The sequence below is a fragment of the Octodon degus genome, unplaced genomic scaffold (assembly GCF_000260255.1).
Source record: "Octodon degus isolate 3935 unplaced genomic scaffold, OctDeg1.0 scaffold00130, whole genome shotgun sequence".
Lineage (NCBI taxonomy): Eukaryota > Metazoa > Chordata > Mammalia > Rodentia > Octodontidae > Octodon > Octodon degus.
This window is the reverse complement of record NW_004524706.1, coordinates 6,690,256-6,701,065: the sequence shown is the minus strand read 5'-3', so window position 1 is coordinate 6,701,065 and position 10,810 is coordinate 6,690,256. Positions and strand designations below refer to the sequence as shown.

At 42.9% G+C, this 10,810-nt stretch overlaps 1 protein-coding gene across 2 annotated transcripts; it reads right to left on the bottom strand.

Annotated features, from left to right (window-relative positions):
- Positions 1–949: 949 nt before the first annotated feature.
- On the bottom strand, positions 950–9,193 carry Ndufs5 (NADH:ubiquinone oxidoreductase subunit S5). 2 transcript variants are annotated; one of them, XM_023701133.1, is made up of 4 exons: positions 9,087–9,193; positions 8,913–8,993; positions 7,023–7,240; positions 950–1,292 (listed from the first exon to the last, which is right to left on the bottom strand). In XM_023701133.1, the coding sequence occupies exons 3-4, from the start codon at positions 7,236–7,238 to the stop codon at positions 1,188–1,190; spliced, it is 321 nt and encodes a 106-aa protein (XP_023556901.1). In that variant the 5' UTR covers positions 7,239–7,240; positions 8,913–8,993; positions 9,087–9,193; the 3' UTR covers positions 950–1,187. The 2 variants fall into 2 exon arrangements, with proteins under 2 accessions (XP_023556901.1, XP_004641111.1); XM_004641054.2 differs by lacking the exon at positions 8,913–8,993 and having other exon boundaries at positions 9,087–9,175.
- Between the last annotated feature and the right edge of the window lie 1,617 nt (positions 9,194–10,810).

Genomic DNA, 10,810 nt, shown 5'->3' with positions numbered 1-10,810 from the left:
GCTTTAAAAAATGAAATGACAGTACTTTTTCAAAATTAAATTATTTGAACTTGGTACTTTATTACTCTTAGGACTTTGCAGGTCCAATGTGGTGGCACATGCTTGTCATCTCTACACTTGGGAGGTTGAGGCAAGAGGATTACTCTAAGTTCAAATCCAGCCTGAGCTACAGTGAGTCCAAGCCAACTACACTGTGAGACCCTGACTCAAAAAAAGTTGACTTCACAAATTTTTAAAGTAAACACAGAAGCACTGTGTTCACTGCCTTCTCCTCCTATTCCAAGTTTATGTAATTCTGGAAAATAAACCATGAAGCAAGCACTCAGAACACTGCAATTTCTTAAGTTATTAGTATCATCATTATAGTGTACTGGGGGGCTGAATCCAAGACCTTCTCACTGAACCATACCCTTATACACTCCTTTCTGAAAAACTTACAATTTTGAGACGGGGTTACACTAAATTGTTAAATCGCCCAGATTGGGCTTGAATTTGTGATCCCACATCCCCCAACCCCCGTGCGGGAATTACAGCCCTACACTACCACACCTAGCTCAAATAAAGTACCTTATATAGCCAGGCATGGCGGTTGGTGCACACCTGCAATCCCAGCACTTGGAGGCTGAGGCAGGAGAGTAAGTTCACCTACAAAGTGAGTTCAAGGACAGCCTGAACTGCACAGGGAGAACTTGTCTCAAAAAAACAAAACAAGGGGCCAGAGAGATAGCTCAGCAGACTAATCTCCTAGGCAAGCAGGAGGAGGGACCCAATTTGATCCCTGGCACATGCTACGCCAGCCCCGCCCCTAGGCACACGGAATTGGCCACTGAGACTGTTGTGGGCCTGTAATACCAGCACTGGGGAGGCTGAAAACAGGACCGAGCTGTGTAGAGAGACCCTGTACCAAATACATAAAAAACAACAGTACCTCATATGCATTAAGCATTCAGAAAATGTTAATTACTCCTTTAATACTAATTTTACAAGCACAGGTAGAGGCAGTTTTCCAAAGGTAAAAAATAAGATGGAATCTCATTATGGAAAAGTCTGAGTTAAGAAAAAAAACAGAACAATTAGGACATAGTATTCCTTTATTTTTTACACATTGACAGAAGTTTTTCAGTAAACAATCACTGCAGTGGAAAAGAGCATGAAGATCAGCCTCCAGCCATTGGCAGCTGCCCTGCTCAGGGCCTAGGCTCTTCCTTGCCCAAGTGGTGAGGTGGTGGGGTGTACGTCCCTTCCTTTATTAGCTTATCCCGTTGCTTCTTGATGGCACTCATACGTTTCATCTGTCCAAAGAAAGAAAGCACTTAAAGTAGAGGGAAAATATGCACCAGAAAGCAAAGACTGGAGAAGGTAAACTACTTTTGGTTTCATCCTCTACCCCCACCACACCTCACTGGTACTGGTGTGAATCCTGAGCCTGCACACTGAGCTACATCCCTAGGACCTTGCTTAGTTTGAGACAGTTTGCTAAGTTACTAAATTGTCCAGGTTGGGCTTGACTTTGTGGACCTCCTGCCTCAGCTTCCTGAGTGCTGAAATCATAGGCAGTGCCACCATGCACAGCTTGGTATCATCTGTAAGTTCTGGAAGACTTTTCTTTCTAGAGTGCCTCTGAGATGAAGTCTTTTTCTTCCTCTGCTTTGGTGCTAGAGATTGAACAGGGCCCATGTATGGCAGATGAGTACTCTACAACTGAGCTATGCTCCCAGCACTAAATCTTAACTTTAAATGGATTCCCAGGGCTTTTTTTTTTTTTTTTTTTTAATAGTCAACAGACTTTATTTTTTTTTTTTAATTTTTATTTATTTATTTATGTGTGTGTGTGTGGCCAGGTGTGTGTGTGTGTGTGTGGCCAGCTCAGCCCACCAGGGGGCGGGGCTGGCTGGCATGTGGTGCTGGGGGATCGAACCGCGGTCCCTGTGCTTTGCTAAGCTTGTTCTAAGTAGGTGCTTTAGACCACTGAGCCATCTCACCAGCCCCTCCCAGGGCTTTTAACAAATTTCAGTTACACATAATAATGCCTTAGAATCTAATAACTAAAATGCCTTTTCCCCCTCTTTATACACACATAAATACACAGTATATTATATGGATTCAGTATTTACAAAGATTTTAAGCATTTTTGTAAAATCTTTTCAAATATATATTAAAAGATAAGATCATCACACAGTTTATATATTCCTTTTCAATACAAAAGTGGCACTGCTGCTGGGTGACTGTTCCACACGTATAGAGGAAGCAGAAATAGCCAATACAAAGGCTCCCTTTTTTAAAAACACCAAGAGCCAGGGAGATAGCTCAGTAGAATAACTACTTGCCTGGCAAGTGCAAGGTCCTGAGTTCAATCCCTGGTACCGTAAACAACAACAAAAAAACCCCACCAAGTTCCATATGTGTGCAGATACTAGTCATTGCTGAGACCCGAGTTCTGTTTTTTCTCCTCAGATTGGCCACTGTTTGCTTCCCAACAAATCAGAGCCATGCTACAAGACTATGTCAAAGCTGCAGCAATAAGCTAGCTTCTGTGACATAGAAATGATACTCATGGGCTTCTCATCTTACTAAGAGAAAACAATGAAACCTTATAAGGACGACCTGACTTTATCTCCTAATACCCTTCCCTAGCTCTCTTCTTTCTACTTAAAGGTCTCTGTACTTGCTGTTCCCTGGACTGGAACATTTTCCCCTTCTATCTATGTGACTTAAAAAAGTCTTTGCTCAAATGTCCTTTAATGCTGAGCTCATCTCTGATTATCCTAATACTTCACCCAGCTCTCCCCCAACACTTTCTATCCTTCCTTATTGCATTTAGCAATTTTAATTGTAAATTTTGTCCTTTATCCCACCAGAATATAAGCTTCATGAAGTCAGGACCTTCTTGCTGTTTTGCTTACTTTTTTTTGGTATTTTAGAGAAGGGTCTACAGGGTATTCAGGGTCTCACTACTAGATCGATTCCTAGTGATCCACCTGTTTACAGCCTCCTAAGAGCTGGGATTACAGGAAAGTGCCACTACGCCCAGTCTCAATTGCCAGCTCAGCAGTGCAGGGGATGGGGTGGGGCTGGCATGGCAGGCCTGGGATTGAACCTCCTGCCCCTGGGCCTGCTTGCAGTGCTTTAATCCGCTGAGATATTTGGCCAGCCCTAGATTCTTATTTAGAATAGTTCTTGACACAATAGATGCCCCAATATTTTTTAAATGAATGACTTTCTTTTCCCAAAAGCATGAACAATTAGTATATTCAGCTAAACATGTCATTAACTTCGAAGTAGTGTTGACATAACTGTGGTTAAGGAAAAAAAAAAAAGGATATTCTTACATACTGATATAAACATTCATCATTTAAGACTAATTCTTCGTGCTGCCTTGGCCCTGGCCCTGCCTGCCCAGGGCATGCTGAGATATACATCGAATGAGACTGGACATGGTGGCATGCCCCGCCTGTAATCCCAGTGCGTGGGAGGCTGAAAACAGGAGGATCATTACAAGTCCAATCTGTGTAGTGAGATCCTGTATTAAATACATTAAACAAAACAAAACACAACACTGATTCTTGCTATTATCTATTAAAAGTTTCTCAACAGAGGACTAGTCATGGTTGAGCTATGACACCACATGTGAAACCTTTCTGAGCCAGAAGCAATAACCACTTCAGTAGGCTTGGAGACATACTTCATTAGTGGAGGATTTGTCTGAGGCCCTGTTCAACATAAAGTACCAAAACCAAAAAACATCCATAAGAAAAAAAATTAAAAAGTTTAAAAAAAAATCTCTTAGTGTCATGGGTAAAAATCAGCTGTGCTGCAGCCCTATCAGGCTGAAATCTCAATTCTATCATAATTAACTGTAAATCTTAGACTCAGCAGTTCTAGAATTTAGGCAATATCCTCACATTTATTTTCTTTCCTCACATATGTTAGACAAGTACTCTGCCAATCCTTTTCAAACTTTTAGTTGCACAATGGTGAGAATAGTAAAAGTTAACTCTTATCATAGGATTGGGATAGTACTAGAGATTGAACCCTTCACACTGAGCTATAATCCTCCAGCCCATTAAAAAAATGTTTACTTACATTTTTTTTTTTTTTTTTTTTTTGAGGAACACAATTTTTTAACATTTTGAGCAGTCTTTGATTCTGGTGGACACAGTGGTACATCCCTATAATCCCAGCACTTGGAAAGCTGAGGGAGGAATATCAGTGTGAACGGGAGGCCAGCCTGAACCACGTAATAAGAACTTGTCAAGGGGGCTGGGGAGATGGCTCAGTGGAATAAGCGCTTCCTTGGCAAACACAAGGGCCTGAGTTCAATCCCTGGTTCCGCAAAAACAAAAAATAACTTGTCTTAAAAAAAAAAAGTTGGGGAGATAGCTCAGGGGTCTAAGTGCCTGTCTGGCAAGCTCAAGGACCTGGGTATCACATGTACCGACCCTACACTGAGATGGCCACCAAAAACCTGGGCATGATAGCGCACACCTGTAACCCCAGCACTGGGGAGGCTGAGACAAGAGGATCACTAAAAAGCCTGAGCTGTGAGACCCTGTACCAAATAAATAAATAGATTACAAAAAACAAAAAAAACAAAAACCAACCCCACCCCCCAAAAAAACCCTCTCCCTGACTCATTAGTGTCTTTTTTTTTTTAATGTATTTTTGAGACAGGGTCTTGCTGTGCAGTTCAGACTGGCCTTGAGCTCATTTGTATCCCAGGCTTGTCTCAAACTCACAACAATCATCATGTCTCAGCCTCCCAAGTGCTGTAATTCACTAGTATCTTCACCTATAGAAAGTATCCAAGTCCTTATGGGCAGCCTCTAAAATGGTAACTTAAGTATTTATAAACTCATTGCATTAGGAAGTGGCCACTTTGAAGTAAACTCTTAATTTTTTCAGGTCGGGAAACCAAGATCAAGAAGGGCAACTAACTGACTTACTCAAAGTCACAAAATTATTGGTGGCAGAACCAGAATCAGACCATGGCTCTTCTAATTTCCAATTCAACAGTCTTTCCACTTTATACACTTTCTTGTTGGTATAAAATGTTTCAAGTTTTTAAACTTTTTAAAAGTTTAGGGCAGGCCAAATACCTCAGCCGATTAAAGTGCCTGCTTAGGCAGATACAACATGTGGTGCGCCCGTCCCTGCCCCCAGGGCAAGCTGAGAGAAACTGAGACTAGGTGTGGTAGCGCTGGCCTGTAATCCCAGCTCTTTGGAAGGCTGAACACAGGAGAATCAGTAGGAGTCCAATCTAGTAGTGAGACCCTGTAGACCCGTACTAAAATACAACCCCCCCACCAAAAAAAAAAAAAACTCCACAAGTTTATCGGTACTTTTTTTTTTTTTTTTTGACAGAACCAGGGGATTGAACTCAAGCCCTGGCACTAGCCAGGGAAGCACTGAGTCATGTCCCTGATCTCTACTGCTACATTTTAGATACACATAATGGCTACATTCACTACAGAGAATTTGTTCCTGTATATGATATAACTTGATTCTCTCCCCCATTTCCCTGCCCTCCCTTCAACCCCTCTTCCTCTCCTTATTTATTTTTTCTTTCTGGCTGGCTCAGGCTGCCTTAAGGACTGGTCTAGTAAGCACGTGAAGCTGGGGATCAACCACTGTCTCCTGAGCCTGACTGGGTTTGCCCAAGCAGGTGCTTAAACAACTGAGCTCACCAGTAAGCCCCCTTCCCTTCCCTCTCTATTTACTAAAGCTTTGTTTCCATTATTTCTTCCTTTTCTCATTTTTAAAAATTTTCAGGTTTAGGGAAAATCTTGATATGTACAACAAATAACTGGGAGCCCGAAGAGAAATTAAGATATGTGAAGCAAATAGTTGCAAGGTACCAACTATGAAATTTGCATTGTCCTTCAGTAATACAATACTAAAATATTACCTAATGACCATTATTCCTATGAGATCAATACAAAAATGTTACCTGACACTGCCTCGTTCCTTCCCAGATTGATTTTACTTTATCTAAATGCCAACAGCAGGGGCTGGGGAGATAGCTCAATAGAATAAGTGGTTGCCTGGAAAGCTCAAGGGCCTGAGTTCAATCCCCAGTTCTGACCTAAAAAAAAATAATAATAATAAATGCCAACAGCAGGTGCTAAGAGACAAGGACTTTAAAATTTATGATCCCTGGCTGGCCAAATGGCTCAGCAGACTAAAGCTCCTGCTTAGGCAGAGTGCAGCAGCCAGTTCGATCCCCAGCATGCAGTGCTGGCTCAGCCTCCAGGCACGCTGAGAGGGCCAGTGCATGGAGACTGGGTGTGGTGTAAAGCAATCTCTGAGCCGGCCAAATAGCTCAGTGGTTTAAAGTGCCTGCAAGCAAGCACAAGGGCCAGATCCCCAGGCCTGCAGTGCCAGCCCGCCCTCACCCTCAGGGCACCCTCAGATGGCAATTGAGACTGGGCCTGGTGGTGCACACCTATAATCCCAGTACTTGGGAGGCTGTAAACGGACATATCACTATGTGTCTGATCTAGTAGTGAGACCCTGAACACCCTGTAGATGCTTCCCTAAAATACAGAAAAAATAAAGCAATTTCATTAATGTCTCTATCCTGTTCAGCATATTAAGCAAAGCCAGAGATTGTTGTATGTTCGGTGTTGTAAATCTGCTGGGTTTAACCTGTTCTCCAGGGAGGGCTCAATAAACCTGAAGAAATATTTTCACCCAAAGACTTTCAATAACAAACATCCAAAACTGGTTAACATTCTTTGCTTTACCTTCTATTGACAAAAAGAAACATACCATGTGCAATTTATAAACTGATGACTGCAGCATGGTACAGTGCTAGGGAACATCTGAGAGAAGATGAGGAAGAGGCCCTCCGTAGATCTAAAGGCACTTACCTTCTCTGTCATGGATCCTAAATCAAGATGTTTCCCATAAATGTTTTGCCAATTTACACTGGACACACAACTGCCTAATAACCAATTAAAGCACTTAAAGAGTATCCCCAAAGAAACAAAGAAATTCAGCTTTCATCTCCACCATTTTCTCACCGTTTTCTGCCGAAGTAAACACTCTACCAAATCATCATATTCTATCTTGCACTCTTTATTCGCCCGGGTAGCACCAATTCCATGTGCACATTCTAGCCATTCTTTCTCAAAAGCATGGCATCGAGAAGCAATTCTGTAGGGCTGTTCAGAACTTTGGATCGTCATGTGACGATCTAAACTAATGCCCAGTCTTTTCTGCACATCAAAGAAAGGCATGACTGTAAGGGAAGATACAAATAATAAAAATAATATTGTCATAAGAGGATAATAAAATGAAACATTCGTTAGAGCTAAAACTAAAGAATAATGCACCATAATTCTGATAGTGATAGTTATTTTTGTCAAAAACGTTCATGTGTTAACTGAATAATCCCAATCCTCTGAAACAGATCTGAAGAAAACGGAAAAGAAGTATAAGCATAAAACATTTCTTACTTTTTGTTGTTTCTTGTTTTTTATTTTTCTATGATAGTGGAGATTTATCCCTGGGCCTCTACACTGAGCTGTATTCAAGCCCGTATTTTTTGACACAGGATCTTGATAAATTGGTAAATTGCTGAGGATAGGCTCTAACATAACAATCCTCCTGCCCAGCCTCCCAGAGTGCTGGCATTACAGGTGTGAGCCACCATGCCAACCTTTTTACATTTTCTTTTCTTTTTCCTTTTTACATTTTCTATCCATTCTTTCTACAGTAACTTGGATAACACTTCTCAGAAACTGTCGGGAGCCCAGTTTCCCTTCTGTGTCGCTACAACACTCTCAATTTCCACAGTACCATTTAGATACTGTAATGGACTATTTATTTGTATGTCTTCCCCACTGGACAATGAGTACTCCAGGCCAGGGACAAACAAGAGTCTCAATTACTGGTGAAAAACATTTCAAACGTAAATATGCAAACAATAGAGGAATGGGTCATTAAATTCTGGTACTGAGTAGAATATGAGATACAGGGAAAAGGTACTAATATACACAGCAAACATATAACTATGTTAAAGAAGCATCGAGGGGCCAGGGAGATGGCTCAGTGGAATAAGCACTTCCCTGGCAAGCACAAGGGCCTGAGTTCAATCCCTGGTTCCACCAAAAGAAAAAAAAAAAAAAAAAAAAGAGGCATCGAGAAGCAATTCTGTAGGGCTGTTCAGAACTTTGGATCATCATGTGACGATTTAAACTAATGCCTAGTCTTTTCTGCACATCAAAGAAAGGCATGACTGTAAGGGAAGATACAAATAATAAAAATAATATTGTCATAAGAGGATAGAGGAGGACAGAGGAACAGGAGAGGGACGGGGAAGGGGTAGAGAGTCGGAGCTAGAAAGAGAGGAATGGAGAGGGAATGACTAGAACACTGAAGAACACACACACAGCAGAACACTGTGCGCTCACACATACAAAGGTGAATTTTCAGTAACCAAACACGCACAGCAGATTTACTGACGAATTCAACTTCTAATGTTTCTTTTACTGAGGAATTATAATCCAGGCACTGAGATGGAAAGTAGCAGCCCAAGGAACGTGCGCACTACCGGCACACACTGGGAACAGGGAACACACTGGAAAGAACACCGACGGTCACAGCTCAAAGGAAAAAGCATCCAGAAGGGTTACAAATTCATGAGACGGGTTAAGTGCTCGCCACGTGAAGGTCAGCGGGCAGAACGCACGAGTGGGGCAGCGGAGTTACAGCGGGCGGCGCAGCGTGCGCGGGGACCCCGAGGCCAGAGCAGTGAGAGCGCAGCGCGCGAGGGGGAGAGCGAAAAGCGCTGAAGAGGCTGGCGTGGCCAGCGCGCTCGAAGGCCCGGAAAATGAGTGGATTTCTGGTTAAAAAAATAAAAATAAAAAATAGAAGGTCAAAGGGTTAGTCGACCAGAAAACAAAGTTAACCTGGAGAGGCGTCGGGAACAACCGCTACGTCGGTTACGTCCGTGAAGGGCCCCAACAAATAGACACTCCCGGAATTCGGGCCTAAAGAGCGGGACACTCAAGCCAAGAGGAACTTTGTCAAGAGATCTCAGAAGCAAGCTCCCTAAGTGCCGCACAAAAATAAAGAGCCCTTACCGTCACACAAAAGTGCCCTTGTCTCCTTCGCAGCTCGCCGCTTCAGAACGACAGGTTACCGACGACGTAGACGTCTGCCGCAAAGCATGCCCGCCGCGCGACGTTTGCGGTGCGACGCCGGGAGCTGTCCTTTGCTCTGCCCTCGTCGCGCCCCGGAAACCATAGAAACCAATCCCACCGATGTGCGCCTGCGTGCTTTTATTTACCTTGACACCTGGAGACTGACAGACGCTAAACTGACGTTCCTTAAACTGCCGGTAGTTATTTCTATCCCTCTTAACGACAGCTATGATTGGTGAGTGACTTGACGAAGGCCACGCACGAGACAGAACATTACCTGAGGAAGATTCTGGCCGTGCCACTGAAGTGTGTGAGAAGCTAATGGTGTGGTTGCTATAGGGACTAAATGAGTTAGGTGGAAAGCACCGAGGCAATGGCTGGTACTCGGAAAGTGCTCTAAGGCAGTCGCAGTTCTTTTATGTCAGAGTTTCTGCAAGTTTGCAAATAGAAAAAAAAGTCTTAGTCCAAGAAACCAAGTCCTCCCCTGTTTCAGAACACCAAGTGATTCCCTTGGACAACATCAAGGCCTCTGAAGTGATGTGTGTGAATGGCGTGCCAAGGTTGCTTGATGTATTTGGGGCTGTGGGAAGAAAATACCAGAATATTTTTATTTGGCCTTCAGCTCACTTTGTAACCCTGCTGGTCTCGAACTCAGAAGATACTCCTACCTCAGCCTCCAGAGTGCTGGGATTACATGCATGCACACCCAGCTACTTTTAAGTTTTTAATCGTATCTCTTAGGTTTTGTCCTTATTGTGCAAATTTTTAAGTAATGTCTACTAGTATCACTGCAATTGTATATATAAGTAACTTGTAAATATTTATTTGCAATTTGGGCTGACTAGTTCCCCTCTTTTCAGTAATGTGCTATCAGAAATGTTTAGGGAAATCCAGTCTTTCTAACTTGCCAACTTCATTGCACAAAGCCTCCATCCAGGAGTTGGCTGTTCCAGATAAAGTCCTGCAGTCTAGTCTCTTTCTTTTTTTTTTGACTCCTTTTTCCTGCAATGACAGCATTTCCATGCCTACCATTCTTCATGCTCATTTCCAGCTTTGCTAAAGGACTTCTGTGTAGGTTTTTCCCAAAATGGGTTAACTGATCCCAAGGTCAGTGATCACCCATTCTGGAGGGTTTTTTTTTTAAAATCTTTTTGAGACAAAGTTTTGCCATGTAGTTCAGGCTGGCCAGTGATCCTCCTGCCTCAGCCTCCTGAATGTTGAGATTACAGGCATGTGCCACCTCATGCCCTAGGTTTCTAAGGAGTACAACTTTCTGATCTTGTTTTAAGCATTCTAACTCTCTCTTGCCCCTAACCCATCAAATAGGTATTCTACATGAGGCTCCAGTTTCAGTTCACTAGAATTTTTCTTTTCTTTTTTTTTTTTTTTTTTTTTTTTTTTTTTTGAGCAGAATATATTTATTGAGGGAAAGAAAGCTCCTGCCCAAGAGAGGGACAGGAGGGGGGCCCGAGTGGGTTGTCCCCGGGAAGCTGTCTGTTCCAGGAACTTTTATAGGATAAAACCATGTGGGGATGGGCTGGTGAGATGGCTCAGTGGTCTAAAGCACCTGTTTAGAACAAGCTTAGCAAAGCACAGGGACCGCGGTTCAATCCCCCAGCACCACATGCCAGCGAGCCCTGCCCCCTGGTGGGCTGAGCTGGCCA